This window comes from Rhododendron vialii, chromosome 10a (assembly GCF_030253575.1).
Source record: "Rhododendron vialii isolate Sample 1 chromosome 10a, ASM3025357v1".
In the NCBI taxonomy this organism is placed as follows: Eukaryota; Viridiplantae; Streptophyta; class Magnoliopsida; order Ericales; family Ericaceae; genus Rhododendron; species Rhododendron vialii.
The window spans coordinates 38,758,842-38,785,467 of NC_080566.1; the positions used below are offsets into that span (position 1 = coordinate 38,758,842).

General features: G+C 38.0%; 1 protein-coding gene across 2 annotated transcripts; it reads right to left on the minus strand.

Moving 5' to 3' along the window:
* Window positions 1-1,985: 1,985 nt before the first annotated feature.
* Window positions 1,986-10,373, minus strand: LOC131302556 (protein MID1-COMPLEMENTING ACTIVITY 1). Of its 2 annotated transcripts, none has more exons than XM_058329254.1 (8): window positions 9,814-10,373; window positions 7,885-8,811; window positions 5,855-6,264; window positions 5,462-5,571; window positions 3,859-3,930; window positions 3,396-3,502; window positions 2,577-2,670; window positions 1,986-2,317 (listed from the first exon to the last, which is right to left on the minus strand). In XM_058329254.1, the coding sequence occupies exons 2-8, from the start codon at window positions 8,293-8,295 to the stop codon at window positions 2,265-2,267; spliced, it is 1,257 nt and encodes a 418-aa protein (XP_058185237.1). In that variant the 5' UTR covers window positions 8,296-8,811; window positions 9,814-10,373; the 3' UTR covers window positions 1,986-2,264. The 2 variants fall into 2 exon arrangements, with proteins under 2 accessions (XP_058185237.1, XP_058185238.1); XM_058329255.1 differs by having other exon boundaries at window positions 7,885-8,576; window positions 9,814-10,121.
* Window positions 10,374-26,626: the final 16,253 nt, after the last annotated feature.

Genomic DNA, 26,626 nt, shown 5'->3' on the forward strand with positions numbered 1-26,626 from the left:
TATTTGTGTGGTAAGCAAACTCACCAACTGAAGCAGACCTTTGGGAATGTTTTCTTTTGTTGTGGTTTATACAGATGGCGTGAGCTGTATGTATTTCATTGGATGTGTTCTTAAAAAATGTATGTTGGGTACGTGGCAATAACGGAGAGTGTGTTCGAAAGGGCGATATCTTCAGATGTGGGCAATTGGGATACGCATATGAAGGCCCCCCTCTTGGCCGAATTGGTGGAGCATGGGCGTTGGGTCCATCTGAACTGTTCGTGCTCAATAATAGACGGTTCAAATTTCATCCTAATCGACGGCTGAGATTTGTTTCGTTGAGATAAAATTCGAACCGTGCATTATTGAGCATAGATGGTCTAGATGAGCTCAACGTGCATAAACCCCAGGTTCCTCTTGGCCTAATCTCCTGTTGACATTTTGGCATGGGTTTAATGTACTTTTGGTTTTTATCTTAGAGTATAGGAGTAATTTTTACATTACATCGTTTAGTTCAATGAAAGAAATTAAAAAATAAAAATATTGATCGAAGTTGAAAAAAATTACTATAATATAGAAGAAAATACCAAAAAAGAATATAAAAAAGCAAAATCTAATAAAAATTTAGGAAAACAACAACATAGCGGTGTAAACTAAAATTCGAGAAAAAGTTAGGTCAAAGAAGCTGTAGAGTCCAAGTTCTGTCAAAATTGACTGGACAAATCCAGGGCCACCAATTACAGGGCCTGCTTTAATGGAAAACTTTGTTTAGATAAGTTCTACCTCGAGTAGGGGTGAAAATATTCGATCGGACACAAGTTAGTAAATTCGGGTGGGCTATTTCTGATATGAAACACAATTATGGCATGACACAATAACACAAAAAATTAAAAAGATCGGATTAGAATTGAGAAAAACACGATATAATACATAGCTTGGGATCTTCGAGGAATAGAGATCTGCTCAAGTGAGGCATGAGATTTACAGTACTTTTACGTGGCAATGACTTGGGTCGTTCACTTTGCAAATTATTCACACATGAAAAAACATTCTTCCCAAAATCATGTCGGATGCTATTTGCACGGGTTCGAAAATTGCAACCGTCTTGAAAAAAATGAATGGTCTAACTTTACCTTTTAACCATTCATTTTCCTCAAGGTGAATATGATTTGTTCTAATAATTAACAAGGTGTAACTAAGTTAATTATCAAAAGAGAAAATCTTCTTTACAGAGGTGCTGTAAACAAGTATTTACAGAACTCAATCGTGACCGTCCAAAATACTTTTGGATAGTCAAAATGTTAATGAAACTTTTCCGGAAAACAATTAATTGTTACCGGTCATAATTAAAAATAAATCTTAGCCATTGATTGCGCAAATAGACAGCTGAAATTGGTTAGTGCTGTAAACAAGCTACAACCCATCCATAAATAAGACAGTCTCTTATCAAAACTAGCAAAATAAGTTGCTCGAATGGTCCAATGCAATTACTCGTATAATAAGTTCCACTGTATAATACTGTAGAAGAATCACATAAGATCTTAATTCTACTTGAAGTGGATTTTTTTCCAGAGATGTTATTCATGTTACTCCATCAACTTGAACCCAAAAACTTGCATCATGGCTCATGGAAAACGCAACCGGAAGCTCGCGTCTTTTAATTTTTGCAACTTCGTGCATACAACGATGCCAAAAAACACTTCTTGCATACATATTGCCAATAGAGAAGATCATTTCACATATGATTCTGCCATATTATTTTAACTGATGAACAGTACATTTTACTTCAGAATGGTTATAAAGAAGTCAAATGAAAACGATTAAACCAACACTATGCACATTTGTGCACAGATTTGTACCCGTGTGTCGAAAACCATTCGAAGCACGTCCCACAAAATAATGAGAGGTCCACATGCACCGGAAGGTTCCAGACACATTTGTATCCGAATCAGTGCAATAAACAGTCCACATAGAATTTCAGAAACAAGTATACAAAAGAAAACATATAAGCACAATCACCCAGGCAATTTGAATACATATGCTGAATATGAAAGAAGATAGTAAAAGTTACTTTTTACATCTAAGTTAATGGATACCATTGAATTTTCTATGAAACACATTCTGAATCTGAAAGTAGATATATTAAAAGCTTCTTTACATCTACGTAAGCTAATGGCGGAAGAGGAATCTCACCAAAGGTTCTAAGAAAAAGTGGCAAATGGATGCTCTCTCTTAACGACACTCAAGTACAGAAGTCTTTCGACAGCTAAACAATTTTCCCCATCTCAGGATTCCATGTACTGAGTGGGTGGAGGGCTTGTTTTTGTCTTCGTAGGACCTGTAAAAGCCGAATTTAGATCACGAAATCACAACTATATCGTCTTCCAGAAATGGAAAACAAATTAATAGCACAGACAAAAAATAAGCTACTAGAACCACAAAGAAAGTAGACAAACTCAGCAAGAATGTGTTCCAAAAAAAATTGGTATCACAAACTTTCTGGTGAACACTGGGAAGTTTTGAATTATTTATCGTTTACGTAAAGAAAACCGTGCTGTTTTGAAAAAGTGAAGTAATGCATTATGCACACGACATACCATAAGCCCCTCGAATCTCCACTTCCCGCCATTCTTGGACAAGGGCACAGCAACAGCACATCAAATGTGAGAGAAAATCGTCAACACACCCTCCCTGCCAGAGAAGGAGAGAGAATGAATAAGAATAATGTTACAAAAAATAGGAACCACAATTATAACTCGAGCAAATTGAAGTTTGAATATTATGAAATCCTGTCATAAAAATTGGATCGGAGACTTGAGATGAGAAGTGTTTTTTTTCCGTTTTTGCATAAGTAAATCATGGAAGTAACAAACGGAAGAAATGAAAGCAAGGACCAAAACAAACCAAAAAACACAAGAAAATAAAATAAAATAAATCAAGAACTAAGACTTCTCGGACAGCACAACAGCAGAAACGAGAATGACAATGTCTTCAGTAGACAGAACTAGAGAAATTTGTTCAGACCACTCCCTTCCTTGCACACACTCGGATTGAGTATCAAAGACATCGAGACGGTAACGCAAAAACAAAACAATACCTTGAAACTTAAGAAAAATGCCTTTCTACCATGACCATTGCAGGGAACTTGTAAAAAATCTCAAGTCAAATGGTCCTAAAGGAATCAAGTTAAATGCAGAAATCATTGACTACAACTTGCGCTGTAAGTGAAGGTAGCAATTAGCTCAATTAAACTGTGATACATGTGGCACGAAGCATTAACAGGGTTAGGTTTTTCCCCTCCCCTTTTGAGTGGGGTTGGCATAGGCAATTGCTTTTGAACCTAATCCAGTTCAAGTCTCCTATGTGTCATCTACCACATAATGATATTATGGTGAGCAGCAGCATAGAGGGGCTACCGTGATGTTCAGCGCCTTGCGAAGCTTCCTTCGGATGCAGCAAGTATAGCAACAGCAAGATAATATCAATGAATAAGCCATCAAATCATTGCATGCTTCTCCAGAAGCTGACAATTAGAGACAGCAAAATTCTGCGTAAGCTTCCATATAATACAAAATCATGGCAAATACAGAGAGATATTAAGCTATGTTTGGCATTGATAACCATAATTCAACATTCCCGGTTTCACACAGCAGCTCATTCATAAGGAGTAAATGACAATAGAAACATGAGAATTCTCAAATCTGCAGAATGCTCTTACAGTCCAGACCAGAGTTATTAATGGAGCGAAGCTATCAACAAATTTGCAGCAAGAGTTGCATCAATATTAAACTAGCATCCTATTTAGCTGAAGCCAAAGTACTAATCCCAGTTACACTTAGTTCTAGTAAGAAGGTTATAAGCCGTATGAGAGGTACTTACAGATGGGCCTGTCCGTTGCCACACTAGCAATCTTCGATAAGGTCCCACAAGGACAGAAGCAAGTTTTTATACCTATAAAGTAAAGATAATCATCTCAGAAAACACTTAAAAAATACTAACCCCTCAACTACTCAAAACAGGAATGTTATCTGCACTAAACATTTGGCGCAGTGAAAGCAAAACAGCTTCACCTGGAAGGCACTAGGCAGAGAGGAAACATACCACATATTTTACGAAGTTGATGAGCAGATCCTAGAGAGGGAGTACATTAAGTGCATGAAGGACACAAAGAAGAATAAACCATGAAAATATTGTTTCTTTTTGTCTTGTAATTTGTAACTTGCAAAGGCTACCAGACGAATTTCTCAATTGATGTAAAAAGGGAAACAACTACATAAACAACAACTCAGCAAACGGTGCAGGTTTCAAACAAAGGTAAAACCTTACAATGCAGCCATGAGTAGCTTAAAAGTTATGAGTGTAAAAGGTCATGCAGCAAGTTGCAATTAGACCTACATTGACAGGAGATATTCCAATTAAAATGGCATGAATATGTTAAATTAAACTGAGCATATAGCTCCTGATAGAGCAGAATGTTGACCCCTATTAATCGGGACATAAGGTATGGTTTGTTTGGTTTGCAAATTCATTCTGCCAACTCAAGCCCTTTCTTCAATTAATGTGCTCCATCAAAAAAGGGAACAACACTAAAAATGTAGCTTTTCATGAAAATTGAAATCTCTGGACCCACTTCCCGTAGTCTATCATTGCCATATGAGATTTGCATTAATAGATTCTTTATATCCAGTGATCGTAAAATGTTCCACCAATACATTCACGGTATCCCCTGCCATGATAAAGCATTGCCAATTTGCCATAGCATGATGTTTGAATGACTTCATCCAGGAATAGATAGTCCAAATCAATGTACAGGCACAACATTTAAAGAAGAATAAAAACTCACGGTAGAGAGCAAAAAAAATCTTGCCAGACATAAATCCAGACCCAACCTCTGTGCTAACCATTTTGGCTAATTCAAACTATTTCATTACCGGCAGATAATACCTAAGAAATGAAATCTTAAGGAGGCCATATGTATAAGCAATGAGTTTTTGCTTTCCTAAAATACTCATACTATTTCTTTTTACTAAGACAAATTCCCTTCAAGATTAGAGAAAAATTTATTATCTTCCAACCCAAATCGGCACTATCCGTTCCCACTAAGATTTAACTCAGTGGGCATCTACCTCTCAAGGAATGAAAAATGAGATTCACTTCAATGGATAACAAAGAAAAAAAGAAGAAAGAAAGAAGAAAACAATTATCAGAGTAAATCCGGAATTCCCTATGCCCCCATAATATCTATAATCTATGTGTAGGGGACAAAGAAAGGGCAGAAGTTGCTCCACAAGAACACTTCTATATTACCTCTTCATCGATCAAGCAAAGGAAAGCAAGGTTGTTTTGGATTTTCACCTTTCAAGCACATATCATTGGTGACGGCTGACTATTGCGAGGCCAACAAGCATGCACTCATGTTGAATACACAAAATAGATTACCACTCTACTATCATTTAGTGGAATGCAAATCGGTGAAACATACACAGAAGAGGTTCAGAACAGCAGCCAAGCAAATCCGAGTGCCATTCGTCATCCCACTTTGAACCTCTAGTAGACAGCAGATCTTGTCCAGATGATACTGAAGAAGTGTTTCTGCAAATAATTTAACAAACATTCTCATCATATCATATGACTGAGCCATGAATCAAAGCAGGCTATGGTAACAATCTCTTGATGATAGAGCTAGCTACATTATTGGGCCACTGTTTTTCTGATATGGCAAGTTTCAAAAACAACAGAAAATATGTCATTTGACACCAAGACAAACTGATAGACAATATAGGTCATTTGACACCAAGATACACAATGCATTTGAAGGACCAAAGACTGATACATAACCCCTTACACTCGAGATACAAAGAGAGAGACAACAAACCTCGAAGTTGATTTAGTCCCACTTTTCTTAGTATAGCTTTCGTCATATGCATTCTCCTTATCACTATTAAGGTCTGAATAACTATGCTCCGCCATTTTTGAATATGTGGGTGGTGAATTCTTCGGAGACAGAGAAGTTGCAGCAACAGACTCAGTGACATCAAGCAAATGCTGGATTACTTCACACTGGCCTACATCCATACAGGCTTGTGAGCGTTGTAGTTCTACCTGAAGCTTTTCATTTTCTTTTTGCATTGCCTCATTAAAAGGCAAGTTGGGGTAGGAACAAGAAAGAGTTTTCTTCAACACCATAGCGTCCGGATCTGGTTTAAGTATCACATCTTGCACCCTCCTATCCTCATCGTCCAATGTGTATTCACGTTGATCCTGTTCAATATACTCCAATCTTTCCTGCCAATTGTGGGAAAGTGAAGATTGATCAACTTAGAACAAGTTATTTTCTTTTACAAACTGGAAAGTACCTTTAACGAATTAACAGAATCACGTAAGAAAAATTACAACACTGTACATGCTAGTTGGTTGCTATAACTACAACAATAAAAATAAAATGAAATAAATAACATCTGGGTTAACATTCTCATTGTTTTGGCCACCAGCCTAGCAGGATTAACTATCCTCAACTGAGACAACAAATAAGAAACCAACCCTTTTTGTCAAAGCCAAAACTCCTAAGAGAAACAAACCCCACAAACAGCCACCACATTATGCATAAACCAATACAGTGCTCATGAGTTCATTATATCATGATGCACTAAGATCCCAATCATATGCATTCAACAGCATTTGCATGCCACAACGTTACAGAAGGTGCTACACGGAGTGTTTTCTAAATAGGAAGTTTAGTTAGTACATTCTATCAGTTGGAAACTAAACATCAATTCCTTGTAATCATCAGAGAGAGACCTTTCTTCCAAATCATGAAAAGTTACTACAAACAGATTCTCTACCCCCTTCCAAATTAGTGGAAACAAAAAGACTACTGTCAACAAACAATTCCAACAGAAATGAAGCAGCAAAAGATTGGTCATTCTCAATAAACTTCACGCTATTACTTCATGAAGAGGAAAATCAAGCCAAAGAACAAAGCAGTACAACATGACAGTGTAGAACAACAAGACTAAATGTTCATAAGAATAAACAAATCCTAGGGCAGACCACTGAGGCAGGCGGTACTAGACTCAAAACAGCAGGCGGTAATATACTCAAAACAGAATAAGAATTGATTAAAAAGAATTTTTCAACAAGGTTTACATCCACCAACTTGATGTAGCACACGATCTTAAGGTTCATATGAAAACTTAGTAATAACTTGGTTTAGGAAACTTTAATTTTGTGTCACTTTCTTTTGGCATGTTTCCATTGGTTAATAGTCTTAATTGACATATGTCAAGTTAAATATCTTATTTTTAGTCTTGAATTTTTCTTTCTTAATTTTCTTATTCTTTTCCTTGGTTAGCAAATCTATTGTTTCATAATGGACTTAAGGTTTGAGCATAAAAATAAGAACGTAACCTGTGGGCATATTCAATCTTTCATTCGTTAAGATTATAGAGTTTCTCTCCCCTTAACTTGTGGATTTCAAGATGTGCTTGTGGATTGAGTATTTTCTCTTTTGCTAGAATACTATCTAATCCCATGTATATTCTGCAGAGTTAGGGTTTGAGCCTGTAAATAAGAACGTAGCCTGTGGGCATATTTCAATCTTTCCTTCATTAAGATTATAGAGTTTTTCTCTCTTTTCCTCGTGAATTTCAAGATTTGCTCGTGGATTGAGCATTTTCTCGTTTGCTAGAACACTATCTAATCCCAAGTATATTCCGCTGTGTCACAACTACTGCCTACAAATATAACCTGACTTCACGTCTCTCCCATGCTCAAATTATACCAAAAGAACCCACAATACAACATGAAATGCAAGGAAGAAATAAAAACAAGCACATACTATGGGAAATCATAAAACAATCATCAAGGAAATTGAAATGGGACAAGAAATAATCAACTTATCAGTACCCTGACTCGAGCATTATCCACTAGAGTGATGAGAGGTACGATCTTCAAGTATCGGTCGATCTCATTTTGTGCCCTCCTAAACTGGTACACAATGTTCCATCCCATCGCAAGCAGATAGAGATAGCTCCGGTCCTGGCAACTGTTGACCAAAATGTAAGACCTCCTCAGTGCATCCTCAAGCTGCTCCAGTGGTTCCCGGGTCTCCGGATACTTCTTAAGTTCCGAGATCCTGAGCTGCTCTAGCAGATTACCAATCAACTTCAGATGCTGTGCGAATTGCCTGCAATTCTTTTTGTGCATCCGAGCCGTGCTTGCGGCTTTCACTATCATCCCAATTAGCCGGCAGGCATCAAGGCCAGTTAGCTGGGCTATATTCGCAATGTCCCCTATTTGCTCCCATGCTCCTGCCATCCTCACCACCACCCAACGGTTACCTCTGTAAACTACTTACCTAAACTCATTTTTTCAAATCTGACAGAATGACCACCCAATACACATCTCTTGATGGAATCACTCGAATTAGGAACCAACTTAACTTTTTCTCCCCCTTCTTCTTACACAGATTTTTCGGAAAACGCAGGAAAATCAGATCTTCAGTTCCAACACCACATCTCAAATTGCACTTTTTCCCACCTGGCAATTAAAAGTTCGAAGGCAACCGTAACAGAAAGCAGAGCTGATCTCAATTTTTCCTGAATCGATAGGAATACAAAAGCTTCATAAGATCTCTCTGTACGCCTTCAAAAGTGTAGGAAAAGCAGAATCTGCTATTCCAATGCCACTAGCCAATTTCACTTTTTACTGCATATCAATAAAAAATCAACAGCCTAATGTCGCAAAGGTAAGGCTGATATCAATATTCCTATTTGAAGAGGAATCAAAAAGCTCCATTGCAGATCTCCTTCAACAAATTCTCAGAAAATCCAACTGCAATAGAATTCAGAAAAATGAGTCAAGAAAACTGGAAGATTACCTGTGAGTCTTCTTGACTCTCCTTTTCAAGAGAGAAAATAAACCAGAACAACTAAAAGGGTGACACAAAATAAAATAAAAATATACTCCATTCAATTTCTGCCTAGATTTATCCATCAAAAAAGGAGCCTATATAAAATATACTAGGCCAACCAGCATGCATAGAATCAGAATCTGGTAAAATTCTAATACCAGTATCAGTGTAACTGAACGTCAATATGAAAATCAAGAGCCTAACGTATAGCAAAAGGCAAAGCTGATATCAATGCTCCTATTTCAAGAGAAACCCAAAAGCTCCACAGCAGATCTTCTTCAATAAAATTCTAAAAATTCAACAGCAATTAAATTCAGAAATGAGTCAAATAAATCTTAGAGGATTACCCGTGACGCATCTTGACTCTCTTTTTCAACAGGGAAAATGAACCAGAAAAAGAAAAACGGTGAAACAAAATACATCATTCCTGTTCTGACTAGATCTATCCAACATAAAGAAACTACTAATAAAAAATACACAGCAAAATCTAGTGACGCCTCTTAAATATACATTTGTATGAACCAGATAAAAGTCATAAAAATTCAACTGCAATTGAGTTCATAAAATGAGTCAACAAATCTAGAGGATTATGCAAGACGCTTCTTGACTTCTCTTTTTCAACGGGGAAAATAAAAGGGAAAAAGGCGAAACAAAAACAAAATAGAATAATCTAAGTTCTGACTAGATCTATCAACAAAAAGGAAGCTCCAGCAAAAAAATAAAAATAAATACATTGCTGAAATTTGGTGAAACCGCTGGCCTCACTGTGTTTCGCGGCAATCCAAATCGACCACATTAATCTATTATCTATCATCCATTCAGTACAGTATGTGTATACATTTTTCTTTACAACTACAAAAATGCATTGCTGCATGTGTGTGTAAATGTCGACAAAAACGAGGTGGTGTTGAGGAGAGCTGTACCTTTATCCAACGCAAAACCTTCGATTGTCCAGGGTTCCGAAATCTCCTCTTTAGTTTTGTTCTGATTTTTTCAAGTGGATATACAGGAGAAATAATGAATCGAAGAGAACCAAGGACGTAGATTCCTGCAATCCACCAGAAAGAGATTTCTGAAACAGAAGGACTTTGAGCACCGTATAAGCACCTCAATCTCTCTCTCTCTCTCTCTCTCTCTCTCGGCTTTGGTGTTTGTCTCCGTTATGCTCTCTCTCTCTCTCTCTCTCTGGGACTGTGGGTCTATGTGTGTTTGGGTGCCTTTCTGTCTTCTATGGATGTGAGCGGACACGTAAGTCCCGCAAATACTATTGAGTGCATGTTTGTTGGAATGACTGAAAGGCCTTGGGGTACTTGATGTTATTACGATGATGCCCGCGATCTTCGCGGGCGAGTAAACACTGGGATATGCAGGAGGGTTGACTTGACTCCATAGAGATGCCGGAAAAAGAAAAATTTAGATTCCGCGCCAAACATTTGCCAACGACATTAATAATGCCACCGAAATGGATTCTCTCCGGTCCAAACGAGAGTTCATGTATGAACCGACTATTTCTGTAATGGAATAGTTTTTGAATGAATTCAAATCATTGTATTAATGAATGTTCCTGATCTGAAATGTCTCGCCTATTCCAAACCATATTTAAGTTCATTATACGATTCAAATGGACTTTCCATCCTTTTCGAACTAAGTAGAAAAGATTGAATCACACAATTCATTTTCAGTCCGATTAGTTCAATGGTTTGAAGAAGTGAAGTTGAACCTAATTACTTTGTACGATACATTTTGGGGGTTAATGCCAGATTTTCAGATAGATTACACGTATAAATAATCACAAGTTGACTTACAACTACTAGCAAGCAGGGCCTCCTTATTTTAAACTCTATACTTGAATTTTTTTTTTTCAACACTGTATACGTCACCGGGGGTTAATGGAGGGTATTAGAGTAAGCACAGAAGGGTTCACAGGCTATCCATAACATTGGCTCCCAAAGCCCCACCCTCGTAAAACTTAAATCCTAGAGATTTTTTGGAGTAGTTATTCGGCACTCTCAAAGTACCACGTGGCCTTGCTTGCGTGATACTCCCAACTATTTACGTAGCGGCAAGTATCCGATAGGGACATAATCATTCACTTTTTTTAGGCGCTTAGAAGATAAAGAGTTACCCGCATTATATGGTAACGATATTTTATTCACCGAAAGTACTGCAAGACAATGCCACTTGGTACTCCGATAATATTCAATACTCAAACAATTTTGGGGGGCCGGGTTGGTTGAAGAAAGCGAACCCCCTTTCGTATTATCATCAAAGAAAGAAAGTGAACTTAATGGACACTTAAAGGGAGTGGGGAAGTAATATGAAACGGAGGAATCAAATTCAATTCTCATTGGGTCACCCGTCAATGTTAAAGCAGTGGAGTAATTAGCACTTGTACCATGAAACATTCTTAAAGAGACATTCAACTAAAATTAACTCAATTGTTCTACCCCAGAAACAAACGAAGAATTGAAAATGATACATGAGCTGCATTTCTCCTTCCAATAAAACTCTTGTATAAAGTGGAAATCTAGGCATGGCAATGGGGTGGGGTGGAGAGGGTTTCGCCATACCCAGCCCGACGCGAAAAATACCACACAGCCCCGGTCTCGACCCCCAACCTTAACTGTGTAATTCTTGAGCGCACCCATCCTCGCCCCGGCCCGCAAGAAATAAGGACGAAAATTTAACATAAAATCAAAATGGAAGGAAATAGCTATATATATATATATATATATATATATATATATGGTGAAAATATAAGAGTAAAAATATAATATTTTTGTATAATGATAGAAGTAATATTAGAGTAAAACTATAATTATTTAAGTATAATGACGAGTTTATTATTGTCGAAATGCAATCTTACATATAAAAACACTTCAGGGCAGATAAAAAGGGGTAGAATAATATCAAAATGAATCCTACTTGACTCCAATCGAGTTTTTCTAATTTTCCCCCAAACCTGCTCGGTACCCCAAAATTCAATGAAAATCCGCCCGATTGGGATGGAGGCGGGGTGGGGCCAATTGTCATCCCTGACTAGAAAACCAAATGTGATGTCATTAATGTCGTAATATAATTCACATGGCATCACCAGAAAAAGCATAACTGTGGAATAATCATGTGAAGTCCTTATGGTTCTAAGAGGGGAAAAAAAGAAGAAGAAATGTCATAATCTTAAATCGCTCTAAATTGGGATGTACCATATGGGATTTGGGAAAATATAAGATAGCCAACTTTTACTTCTATTGTACTCGAACAGAAAAGAGGATTCTTAAGTGTAATCTCAAACTAAAATAAAATTTAAGTAGTCAAGCAGTTCTAACTATATCCAGCCAAACAAACAGGTTTGCTAATACTTTGACAATATTAGTACGAGTACTTTTTATGCAATTTGCTACACTTGCAACAAATACCATTACAGTTTACACCACCATTTTATGAAGGGTCTCAAAAGTGGAATTTAAAAACGTTATATGTTCTAAAAAAATGCGTATGCCATTGTTTAGTGCATTTTCGACTGTTGAATCACGTTTAGAATCTTAAGAGATCTTTCAAGGTTATCACCGAAAAGTCTATTTATACAAACATTTTTTGGGTACGGAGTATAGTGTCAAAAGTGGGGATCATCATTCCCTCTCTTTTTTTCCAATTGATGAAAAAGCCAGATAACATGATGGTGGCCAATAGTATGAGACAGCATGACTCTTTATTATTATTATTATTATTATTATTATTGTACAGAGGGAAAGTGCGGGTATAGTACTTTGTGGCTTTCACCAAAGAATATTGTCTCATCACAAAATTGTTGGCGACCCTACTTCACCTATGTCGGGACTGAAACTAAGGTCCACCAATGGGGGGTTAGTATGTATAGCCTTGAGAGATCATGGGGACTTGAACCTTGACCCCGAATACAGCTTGCAACTTTCATCGTATTGTGCTCTCCAAAGAGCAATTCTTTTCAAAATCTAACTCAAGGGGTGCTGAGTTGAAATCTCATTCTAATTATGGATTCTTATGGTTCTTGAGGATCCAAATACAGGAGAACCAGGGATAGAGAGCTTTCCCCTCCCCTGGCCCGACTCTTTGGTCTTAAGAGTGCCGGTTTTAAGAGTCAGTGATTGCCCTTCTCTGACCTTTATTACCCAACCTGAGAGTGGACAACTAATGCGTTCCACATATTGAGCAAGATTCTATGATCAGTTCATGACCTCTGGATGCCGAAGGCGTCCTTGGGGTGATCTCATAGTTTCTACGGGGTGGAAATGATGGGATTGATCCTTATCCAATCAAGTCCAAATTCCTAACCACTGAAGTAACCCCACATTTGGTCACGACTTCTTATCACATGGAAGCCTCTCCTTGTGGGGAGAGTAAAGTGGCCCAACAGCAACATGGTCACATACATGCATGCATGCATGCTTATAAAATCCAAAACATAGCCCACAAGCCATGGACTTTCGTTGGTGACAAATTCATGTAATTCCAAATTGAGGTAGTAGCATAATCAATGGTGCCGCATGGCTATAATTACTTTATTGGGACCATTTTTAACTTTTAGAAAAGTGCCACCAATTTAGTACTAGTAATTCATTTATTATTAGGTTTAGTTGGTGTTGTAATGCCCATGGTTGGTTTTTGCTGGTATGATATTAATGTCTAGTTTGGTAGGTACGTACTTAATAACATGCTACTAACTAATAAAGCTAAGATTAGCCTTTACTGTTGCCATCACATATATGCAGGTGGACTAGACAGCCTATACGTTATGGATTAGTTTTTGTTTTTATAACCGGATGCCCGGGCAAGCTTGCACGTACCTTGCCTAGTACCGGTGTCCTGAAGTTAATTAACAGTCTAGCAAACCCTCCGGTGGTTCCGATGTTTGGAATTTTCGGCCTCCAAAGAATTTGAACATGCGATCTCATGTAAGATAAGAACTTATTGATTTCTCATGCCAACTTAGCCAAATCTCCCGGGCCAACACTACAACATGAGAGGCTTGTAGCGAGGATTTAGTTTCCTCGCTAAAACGCTGATTTCCTCGCAAAATGTATTTGCGAGGAAATGTTTCCTCGCTCGTTTTCCTCACAAAAAGCTTGTCGCAAAAAGAATTTGCGAGGAAAAAAATTTCCCCGCTTATTCTGACCCAATTAGCGAGAAATTTTTTCCTCGCTATAGTTTTTCCTCACTAGACTAATACGATGTTTACAGAATAGGCGAGGAAATTTTTCCTCGCTAGACTAATTTTTTCCTCGCCAATTATAGTTTAGGCGAGGAAAATTTTCCTCGCTAAAACTCTTGAAACTAAAAATAGATAGTTCTCCAACTCATTTGCTTCCGCGCGAATTCGAACCGTGGCCTCCTGTATGGAGGCATTCACTCCATCCATCACACCAACTTTCTTTCCAGTTCAAACCTTTGCCTTTTTTATATATAAACATTTTGTACATCCTTTCACCTCTTTAAATTTGTTTCTTTAAACATTTCTTTCTAATTTTAGTCCCTTCGTAGTGTTTCTTTAAACTTATTTTTTTAAATCATTACCATTATTCGCTTTTATTGAATTTTTTTATAATTTAATGTTTTGTTATATATCTTTAATAAATCTTTATACCTTTCTAATTTGTTTATTTTATACTTCGTTTTAATTCTCTCTAAGTTTAGTAACCTTTTGTAGTGCCTAAATTAGTTTGAGCCCTTTAAATTTCTACAAATACGATATTTTTTTTGGTGGGTTAATCTGTTCTTACTGTGTATATGCGCCCATAACAATTTTAACTCAACTACAATATTACAATAGTAATAATTTGTTATGTTTCTTTTTAAATGGGGTTAACCTTACATATTTTGAAAATAGATTAGTGATATTTTGAAAATACATTTCGCAATTATTAAGTACTTTATCTTTTGTTTAGCTTTTCATTAATTTTTTTTGTATGAATTAATAATCAGTTATCTCTACGAAAAGCAATCCATAAATCCCATGCATTCTTTTTCTGAAAAGCACATCATTCATCCACAAACTTATAATCCCTATGTCCAATCCTTTTTTTGGGTTTATAACAGTCAAAAGAACAATACGATAGAATTGATGAATGCACTCTGTTACCTAGAGTGTTCTATTCCTTGGGTATTTATATACAAATACGGTTACAAGTGATAAGCTTTACAAAAGATATTGCAAATAATAAAATATAACCACTAAAATGGCTAACATTATTAGGACTTCTTTTCTTGATCAATTGATTTGCACTGATTGGTTGACATCCCCCCCCAAGCTGATGGTCGAGGCATGACCTTCACATTGAAACGCAGTGTCCGATGCGGGAAGACGCAAGTCCTTTTGTGTAAAAATATCGGCAATTTGATCCCTGGTGCTAATATATTGGACGGTTAAATCACCCTGAGCGACTTAAAAATCTTTGTATTCAAACAATAAATTTTAGTAGAATTTGAACATACTGACATTGTTAACAATTAATTTCAGTTGGAAAAAAGTGAATTCATATAATTTGTGTGAAACATATTTTTTATTTCATCAATTCAATGCGATTGGCGAGGAAACTATTTTTTTTCATTTATCACTTTTTTATTTTAATAAATTTGCTAATGATATTGAACTATGTAGTTGATTATCCCTTACCATCGTGATATTAAAGATACATGAACATAATTAATAATGACTTACATATAAAAAATTTAATGAGTCCTAAAAAAGATGACAAAATATTTTTCGCCAAAAGGTTACATTTAGCAAGAAAAACAGATTTCCTCGCAAAAGGGTTACATTTGGCGAGGAAATTATTATTTCCTCGCCAAATGTAACCCTTTTGCGAGGAAATAATAATTTCCTCGCTAAATGTAACTTTTTGGCGAGGAAATTAAATTTCCTCGCTAAATGTAACTTTTTAGCGACGAAATTGAATTTCCTCGCAGATTGTGTACTTTTAGCGACGAAATCTCTTTTCCTCGCCATTTTTCCTCGCAATAGGCCTTCCGTGTTGTAGTGCAAATCTCCCGGGGTTTATTTCTTGTATCTCCCAAAAGTGATTGGAAAGCCTTAGCTGCTTTTGAACTGCTTACCATTTTGTTTTCCAACCCATTTCAGTTGTACCATCCTTGTGTGTATTTGGAATTTGTGTGACAAAGTTTAATTCAATTCATATCAACATCACTGAAAACATTACTAAGTTCAAATCTATGCAAGTCCTCCATATCAAAGCACGAAAAATATCTATCTTTGTATATTAGTAACATTGATGGTTGGACCGACACTTTTTTTTTTTAAATCATTCTACTAAGACTGTGTACCATCAAATTTTTTAGCGCATATACTTCTTATCCCAGAAGGCGGGCCTGACACAACGGTAAAGTTGTTCCATTGCGACTTTCACTGGTTCGAGTCGCGGAAATAACCTCTCTACTTGCAGGAGTAAGACTGCGTACGTCAACCCTTTCCCAAACCTCACAATGACACGAGACTCATGTACTGTGTTACATTTGCCCTTTTTTTTTTTTTATATATAGGAGTAGTTCTCATCGATCCCTCATGTTTTCAGTAATTACCAAAGCAGAAAACACAGGAAGGTGTAAAAATATCATTAGTCCACCTCTGGATTCGTTTAGAAGTCATTGTCAACAAGGCCAATTCCAATTCCATTGTAAAAATAATACTCATCATTAGTCCACCTCTATAAGAGGGCCAAAAGTTCCTATCAAAATTCGTATTTTAGGTGGCAACTGCCATTCAGGTGGGTCCTCTCCACCCATCTACCACCACTTTCACCGCTGATCACTTTCCATCTTCTCACCCCACAGGCACAGGATGCTAGGGCTGTCTCATGGCATTCATGCAGCAATTTCAAAATATGAAACCCGTCGAATGCAATTGTTGGAGTTCTCGAGTTTTTTTTGGTGAAATTAAAGAGGAGATTATTTTTTAGTGAGTTTTTTTTTTTTTGGTGAAATTAAAGAGGAGATTATTGTTTTAGTGAAATGATTGTTGAGCTTTTGATGTGTTTTTTTTGTCTAAACTAGATATTAATTCTCATTACTATTGATTTTTTTAATATATATAATTGATAAGAGAATTTATGCTTATAAATGACCCCATGATTTAAAAATCTAGGAGTCGCCACTGTCTTCAGAGTATGTGGTCCCTTATAGGGTGTGTGTAAATGTTTGTGTGTGGTTATATAATTTTTGAAGTGTTAGTGTAGTTTTAGAATTTTTCTTAACATATTCTCTTCCCTCTCTCTATTGTTTGTATCAACTATCCAGTACTTATTTCAGAATATTCCCTTCTTGTGGTCCTATGGTTAAAAAAATCCCAAGTCAGAAGTACCTAACGACTTACTTCATATTCATGGGGTCCATCTATTTTACTGATTAATTAGATTACTGCAGAAAATCACACATTTATTGTCTTGTTATATAATTTTTAAAGTCCTAATTAAATATGCAACAGACAAATAAATCTCACAAGGTTTTTGGGATGTATACAAATCATAGGGAGGGTAAGTTGTTCATATCCAAATTTGGCGGCGAAAATAGAGGAAACATATAAGTTTTAATCCATGGAGAATAGGCTCTGTTCCACTAAGGGAAATAATTACTTATTTTTCAAATAAGTATTTATTTTTTGAATTAAAGTTGATGTATTATAAGAGAATGACCTATTTCGTAAAATAAAATATAAGTACTTACAAAATAAAAACTTTAGCGGAATTAACGGTGCCATTATAGGCACTCCAATGCTGATTCCTTTAAAAAGCATGGGACCCAAGGTCCCAAACCAAACCTAACATATAGATATAGTATTATATAGGTTTGATAAACTTGGACCACATTATGAAATGTCTACTCCAACCCAATGAAACACTGGACTTAATTGCTTGACATCACGGGTACTTTTCCACACAGTCCCTGTCACGCCCTCGATTCTCAACATAAATATTAAAGGTTTTTCATAAATAAAAATCCTCACAATAATACAAATATTACCCAAAAGCCATTTCTAATCCCCTTGTTCGCAAATCATCTCCAAACTCCAAAGCATTTCCAAATTTACATCTTTGGCCTAACGGCCTAAAACCACTAGATCACGTTAAAAGAAAGTTAAGAGTTTACAGGGATCCTTCATTTAACAAAAAATAAAAATAATAATAATAATAATAATAAGATTACAATTTCTTCATCCGGTGATAAAGTTTAAAAAGAGATGCAAAATTAACTCTCTGAAGTCGCTTTCAAAATGTAGGATCGCATGCAAGCACAGCAACCCATGTCACAGCCTCTGATTTGTACCTGAAAAATGATAGGTTGAGCTACACTAGCCCAGTAGAAAAATCTATGCTAACTTTATGTGTATACGAGAAGACAAGTGCGAAAAGAAGGAGATTCACGTCGATAGAAAATAGCAATTAGAGCCAAATATGAATATACTACACAATCAAGACTTCTAATCAAGGAATTTCCCGCATTAACCCTCTTTTTCTCGTGCCACGTCTCATCGTTTAACACATCCTTACAATTAGATTCCGTTTATAGCCTAACATGCGAATGCCTATACCGGTCTTCCTCAACGTGTCACACTACGGTAGGTCATCTATGCCTCTTTGGCAAACACTCTACCAAATGAGAAATCGAACGACAGATAATAATAAGAATAGCATACTTAAAATCCCACACGAAACCTGTTACCACAAGTCACCATACACTGCAATGATATCCCAAATTCTTAGTTCAATACAACCAACATTGCCCTTAGAGTCACCACGGCTTTCCCCGGGTCTTTTCTCTAAGTCGAACCGGAAGAGAGTCACCGTGGCTTTACCCAGGTCTATTCTCAAATCCGCAGAGCAGTTGGGTCACCACGGCTTTACCCGGGTCCATTCCCACTCTCACAGAGTAACAGGGTCACCACGGCTTTACCCGGGTCTATTCCCACATCTACGAGGCACTTGGGTCACCACGGCTTTACCCGGGTCTGTTCCCATAATCACAATTACTCACATTGCAAACTTGTCGATACGACTTCATAACAGGGTCTAATGTACTGCAGTCATTAAGGAGGCAACACCCACATACCAACGAGTATAACAATCAACCCATCTTGCATTAACATAACTCATATCAACAATAAGTCGTCACATCACCATTTCTGACGTTAATTTACCGATTAACCATTTCACCTCGCATTTTCCATGATCGTCATCATTTCACAATTATTGTTCATGTGTCATCGTACCACATTTCAACCAACACTCATCATAAATTCATAACTCAACATTTGTGCAATATTTTAAGTCTATCGAACTCATTCTTAAGCTGAGCCAACTAACCACCCTCCACTTCTATAGTCCTAACTTTTTGTATACTTAACCTGTCAACGTAATTTCAGTGGCAATTAAAAGATGACTTCAAAACCTCGAAATCGATATATCATACGCTCTAATTGGACATCGGACGAGGAAGTTATGGCCATTCGAAGTTGGGCAAAAACCCAGAAAATGACAGCAACAGCAGAAAACGAGGCAGCTGACACACCTTCACTCCTATGATCATAACTTTCTGTGTACTTAGAGTTTTAAGGTGATTTTGGTGGCCCTGGAAAGCTGACTTCAAGATCTCGAATTCGATATATAATTTGGGCGTTTTCGATATCAGACGAGGAAGTTATGACTGTTCGAAGTTGGGAAAAATCTCAGAAAAATGGGCAGCAGCAGAAAAACGGGACAGCAGCAGATTTTGGGGATTTCAAAGGAATTCAACAACAAATCTCAATACAATGATCAATAGCAAGTCTCAAACACTATATCAACTCATAAACACATAAAATTAGTTAGACTTTCCTACCTCAAGTTTCAAAGCCGAACTCATGAGATCAAACAAAGCCCTAACCTCCAAAACTTCAAAATCAGCCGGTTCCTCCTTCCCCGAGCTTGACCCACGAAATTAAGGCTCAATAATGCATATAGAAGTTAAAATGGAGATGGGTTTGTGTAGGTTTCATGTTGTTTTGATGGGTTTTTGGTTGAGAGCAAAAGAGAGGGAGAGAGAGCCGAAGAGAGGGTTTCGGGAGAGAGTGGGGAGAACGAGAGATTGAGGTGTGTGTGTGTCCTGTGTTGAGATATAAGAATGGGGAAAACTATCCCCTACGCACACATCCACCCATACACTCATGCATCTTACACTAGCACCCTTCCACTAACCTGCTATCACATTAACTAACCTGCTATCACATTAACCCCAAAACAAATAATTACAACGCATATCACATTTGAACCATATTCTAACATTTTTATGAAACGTCGGGATTATATAATATATATATTTTTTTAACGGGTCTCTACATCCTTCCCTCCTTAAAAAAATTTCGTCCTCGAAATTTGCTAAACCAACATCCAACCACACATGCAACGCACAGATACACATCAACCGTAACACTATTCATCATGCAACAATTTGAAAATCATGGAAATCTACATCAAGACTCACATCGACCAAACCGAAACAAATGCGGATATTTCTCTCTAACTTTGTCCTCCCTTTCCCACGTAAACTTGCACTAACGGTATCGTCTTACCTCTGAAAACTTGATTTTCGCAATTCTAGGATACATATCAGCTTCTTATCATAGGACACGTTGGTTCTAACTCAAGTTCGGACTTCTCTAGCACATGTAATGGATTTGTTTCATACTTCCTCAATACCTATGTATTAAAACGCATAACGAATACTCAATAGTCCAATTGACTTCCCGAGACTTCCACCTAGAATGGGTGGTGATCAAATGCCTCTTCCAATTGGATTTCATCGGTAGTCGTCGTCTGGTAATCCAAAAGACACACCGTATCCCAATACTCAACCCATAACTCTCATTTTCTTTCTAACGGTGAAAACTTCCCTTTCCGCCTAAAACGAGACAAAACCCAACGCGGTGATGCTTTACGAAAACACATGATTCCCCTTCTTCAATTTATATTGGGTGACGACAACGATCAACACAATCCTTTGGTCAGCCTTACGCGGTTAGCAATCTTCGACGAACTATCTTGGTTTGTCAGTCATTATCCCTTGAGCTTCCAAATGTTGTTGGCGAATAGATTCCATCGCACCCCTTAACACTAATTCTAGAGAGCCAAGAACACATGCCAATTCCTCTCGAAAGATGCACCGAACTCTCACACTAAGTTGGGTCATTCTAGATCATGAGAAGGATTCAGTTGGTATCCCAAATGGAATGTGCAATCTCCAAAATTCAGACAACGCCAATCGAGAATTTAATGAAAGGTCACGAAGTATACGAAATTCAAAGAACACATGGAATCTTCAAAATGGTTAGGCAACAAACAAAACGTACCATCCCATAACAATCCAAGAAATCTAGAAATAATCAATCATAATCTTTCCTCTATTCCACATGTCAAAGAAGCTATTTGATACCCTTACGCAAATGAGAGATTTCGAGGATAAACACACAATAATTGGGTAGAGCCTAGGTAGGCAAACCAATACAAAATCAAAATTTGTACAAGATCGGAACATTTAAAACTTCTAACATATTGAAGCTGAACATTATAGAACGAATCATGAGTCTCCGAAGTTGGGAAACCATAACAGAGTTTAACGCCACAAAAATCAACTACAGTAAGTGAGTTCGAATTGAACAGCACCAACAAATAAATATCAATGAATATATCACCACAAGATTTGGCTCCAATTATGACATAAGAACTTCAGTGGGGTAGCAATCTCCAACAAATAGACTAGTAGCTACAATGATGGAATCCAAACCAACCAAAAAGTCTAGGCAAGCAAACAGATATAACACGGAAACAAGTTCAAATCAGGGGCTTCAAAGTTGAGATATCTTAACAAACTGTGACGCCAATGCAGACAACAATGGCAAACGAAATCCGAACTTAATGGCACTATTAAACCAACTGGTATTGTGAGACACATGACCACCAAATTTGGCTTTAATAAATAGAAGTCGCAACGTAAGAACTTGCGTAAAATAACAATTGCAAATGACGAAACTGACACTCATAATAGAGGTGGCCAAGCTAACCGACAAAGTTTTATCCCAAACACGGTAGTGTCCAAAGTAGAACTCGAATGAGGGACGAGAAGCATTCATCAACATCAATAGCATATGTCATAGAATACTTCATCATAAGAATCCAAATAGCACCAAGAAATATTAGGAAAGGTAAGGTGATAGCTAACTCAAATGTCAAAAACTATAACAGGTTAACGGCACAACAGACTTCACGGAAGGCAAATCATGACACAATTTCAACAAGATTCAGCTACGTTACTGAAAAGGATTAATAAGAGAAGCAACTCTTGTGGAATCATATTCAGAATATCACCAACTATCATAGGTATAACTAATCGCTTCCCAAATCAAATCAAACCTCGTCATACGCAGAATAAGGAAATCAATCAGACCACGGCACTCAGGAATGATTAACTCACAGCCTCGGTAGATGCAACCTTGGGTATTACTCAACAAACAAGGTAGACTATGGTCCTCGGTTTTAGATTTCAGATCACAAACAAAGATATTGTTATGAATGAACGAAATGCTCTAGTCAAATGAACTACCACAAAGGAATTTAACAATAAGGAGAGGAAAATACCCAGCACAATTGATGTCTCTGAAGGCTAGAAAGTGGTAGGAGGTGGTGAATTAGCTGCGTTAATCATAAAGGCCTCTGCCCACCACGTAACTCTCGACCGGAGGTAGCCTGATAGAACTGTGTTTGTTGTTGTTTCGGTGTACGTTTGCGCTGCTGCATTGAGCCCGACTCACCACACACTCCCAGTCCCAGAGGACAATTTCTCGCGATATGACCAGGTTCGCCACAAGTATAACAAGACCTATTAAGCAATGGAACTCCCTGATGCCCAAACGAAGTAGGTGGCCTAAAATTTGCCTGGTTTTGCGAAAGCTGATTCGGTTCTCTTTGTCTTTTCCTCCCATGGCTCCCAAAATTCCCCGATGTCATATTCATGTTAATGGTTGGTTGCCTTGGTTCCCAAATCTTCGTGTTCCCGTGTGCTTCTTTCGGTATCTCGATACTCCTTGCGCACTCGACGATTTCTGAAAATCTCACTTTGCGTTGGGCCGTTACTAACCTCTTCACTGACGAATGTAAACCCTTCTCGAATCGCCTACACTTCCTTTCTTCCGTTGCTACTAGTTCCGGTGCATAACGAGACAAAGCCTGAAATTTCCACGCATACTCTGAAACGGTCATATTCCCTTGCTCTAATTTCTCAAACTGGTCCCTCAACTGCTCGCGACATGTTTCCGGAAAGTACTGACTCTCAAAGAGCTCCTCGAATTCGGCCCACGTTAGGTTTTCCTCATCCGGCTCATTCCCTCGGTTCACCGCCCTAGCCGCCCTCCTAGCGTCTCTCCTAGATCCTAAAACCGATTCCCACCACTCATTCGCCTCACCGACAAGCTGACAAGCAACTAGACGGACCCTCAGGTCATCCTCTGTGATCATTAGTGCATTGAAAATTTTGCGGATCTCAGCAAGCCAATGGTTGGCCTTTAGAAAGTCATCACCCTCCCCGTCAAATTGCGGAGGTTTAAAACGACGAAACTCTCTCATCGCTTCCATGGCACGGTCATTTTTGTTAGCCCGAAGTGCTGGATTCAGAAGGTTCGATGCTGCAAGTGCCGCTACAATTTCCCTAGCAAGATGATTATGTCCGACCCCCATTCCCGGATTTTCATGCGGAGCTTCCCCATGATGACTCGCCTCATCCTCTAATGGCGTACCCCGATTAAACCCACGCCCTTGGCGACCACGGTTTCCAATCCTATCCCGTCTATTTTCTTGTCTCGGACGCATTGTGCTACAAAATTTTAAAACACAAAACAATCAATGGCAACGACTACAACTTCATTGTGAGATCAAGTTGCCAACTCTCCCCAACACGGGTCAACAACACCATGGAACTCTACGTTATCGTATATGCAATGTCATATAGTCGAAAGAATATTGTTCACACAAGCACACACACATGTTCTCCTTTTTTTTTTTTTTGCCAAAGATTTTGAACCCTTGAGACTAGAGTCTCCCCACGGTCTCGAGGTAGTCTAAAACTAAGCTCTGATACCAAGTTGTCACGCCCTCGATTCTCAACATAAATATTAAAGGTTTTTCATAAATAAAAATCCTCACAATAATACAAATATTACCCAAAAGCCATTTCTAATCCCCTTGTTCGCAAATCATCTCCAAACTCCAAAGCATTTCCAAATTTACATCTTTGGCCTAACGGCCTAAAACCACTAGATCACGTTAAAAGAAAGTTAAGAGTTTACAGGGATCCTTCATTTAACAAAAAATAAAAATAATAATAATAATAATAATAAGATTACAATTTCTTCATCCGGTGATAAAGTTTAAAAAGAGATGCAAAATTAACTCTCTGAAGTCGCTTTCAAAATGTAGGATCGCATGCAAGCACAGCAACCCATGTCACAGCCTCTGATTTGTACCTGAAAAATGATAGGTTGAGCTACACTAGCCCAGTAGAAAAATCTATGCTAACTTTATGTGTATACGAGAAGACAAGTGCGAAAAGAAGGAGATTCACGTCGATAGAAAATAGCAATTAGAGCCAAATATGAATATACTACACAATCAAGACTTCTAATCAAGGAATTTCCCGCATTAACCCTCTTTTTCTCGTGCCACGTCTCATCGTTTAACACATCCTTACAATTAGATTCCGTTTATAGCCTAACATGCGAATGCCTATACCGGTCTTCCTCAACGTGTCACACTACGGTAGGTCATCTATGCCTCTTTGGCAAACACTCTACCAAATGAGAAATCGAACGACAGATAATAATAAGAATAGCATACTTAAAATCCCACACGAAACCTGTTACCACAAGTCACCATACACTGCAATGATATCCCAAATTCTTAGTTCAATACAACCAACATTGCCCTTAGAGTCACCACGGCTTTCCCCGGGTCTTTTCTCTAAGTCGAACCGGAAGAGAGTCACCGTGGCTTTACCCAGGTCTATTCTCAAATCCGCAGAGCAGTTGGGTCACCACGGCTTTACCCGGGTCCATTCCCACTCTCACAGAGTAACAGGGTCACCACGGCTTTACCCGGGTCTATTCCCACATCTACGAGGCACTTGGGTCACCACGGCTTTACCCGGGTCTGTTCCCATAATCACAATTACTCACATTGCAAACTTGTCGATACGACTTCATAACAGGGTCTAATGTACTGCAGTCATTAAGGAGGCAACACCCACATACCAACGAGTATAACAATCAACCCATCTTGCATTAACATAACTCATATCAACAATAAGTCGTCACATCACCATTTCTGACGTTAATTTACCGATTAACCATTTCACCTCGCATTTTCCATGATCGTCATCATTTCACAATTATTGTTCATGTGTCATCGTACCACATTTCAACCAACACTCATCATAAATTCATAACTCAACATTTGTGCAATATTTTAAGTCTATCGAACTCATTCTTAAGCTGAGCCAACTAACCACCCTCCACTTCTATAGTCCTAACTTTTTGTATACTTAACCTGTCAACGTAATTTCAGTGGCAATTAAAAGATGACTTCAAAACCTCGAAATCGATATATCATACGCTCTAATTGGACATCGGACGAGGAAGTTATGGCCATTCGAAGTTGGGCAAAAACCCAGAAAATGACAGCAACAGCAGAAAACGAGGCAGCTGACACACCTTCACTCCTATGATCATAACTTTCTGTGTACTTAGAGTTTTAAGGTGATTTTGGTGGCCCTGGAAAGCTGACTTCAAGATCTCGAATTCGATATATAATTTGGGCGTTTTCGATATCAGACGAGGAAGTTATGACTGTTCGAAGTTGGGAAAAATCTCAGAAAAATGGGCAGCAGCAGAAAAACGGGACAGCAGCAGATTTTGGGGATTTCAAAGGAATTCAACAACAAATCTCAATACAATGATCAATAGCAAGTCTCAAACACTATATCAACTCATAAACACATAAAATTAGTTAGACTTTCCTACCTCAAGTTTCAAAGCCGAACTCATGAGATCAAACAAAGCCCTAACTTCCAAAACTTCAAAATCAGCCGGTTCCTCCTTCCCCGAGCTTGACCCACGAAATTAAGGCTCAATAATGCATATAGAAGTTAAAATGGAGATGGGTTTGTGTAGGTTTCATGTTGTTTTGATGGGTTTTTGGTTGAGAGCAAAAGAGAGGGAGAGAGAGCCGAAGAGAGGGTTTCGGGAGAGAGTGGGGAGAACGAGAGATTGAGGTGTGTGTGTGTCCTGTGTTGAGATATAAGAATGGGGAAAACTATCCCCTACGCACACATCCACCCATACACTCATGCATCTTACACTAGCACCCTTCCACTAACCTGCTATCACATTAACTAACCTGCTATCACATTAACCCCAAAACAAATAATTACAACGCATATCACATTTGAACCATATTCTAACATTTTTATGAAACGTCGGGATTATATAATATATATATTTTTTTAACGGGTCTCTACATCCCACTACCTCTGGTGCCCTAGTGGGAAAAAATAATAAACCCTAGCTACAGTCCAATCTTCGCTTGATTGAATTAGTGTAGCGACCCCTGATCAATTAGGGAATCTACTTGATAGGAAGGAATTATTAATCCATCGCCAGGCCGTGGGCTT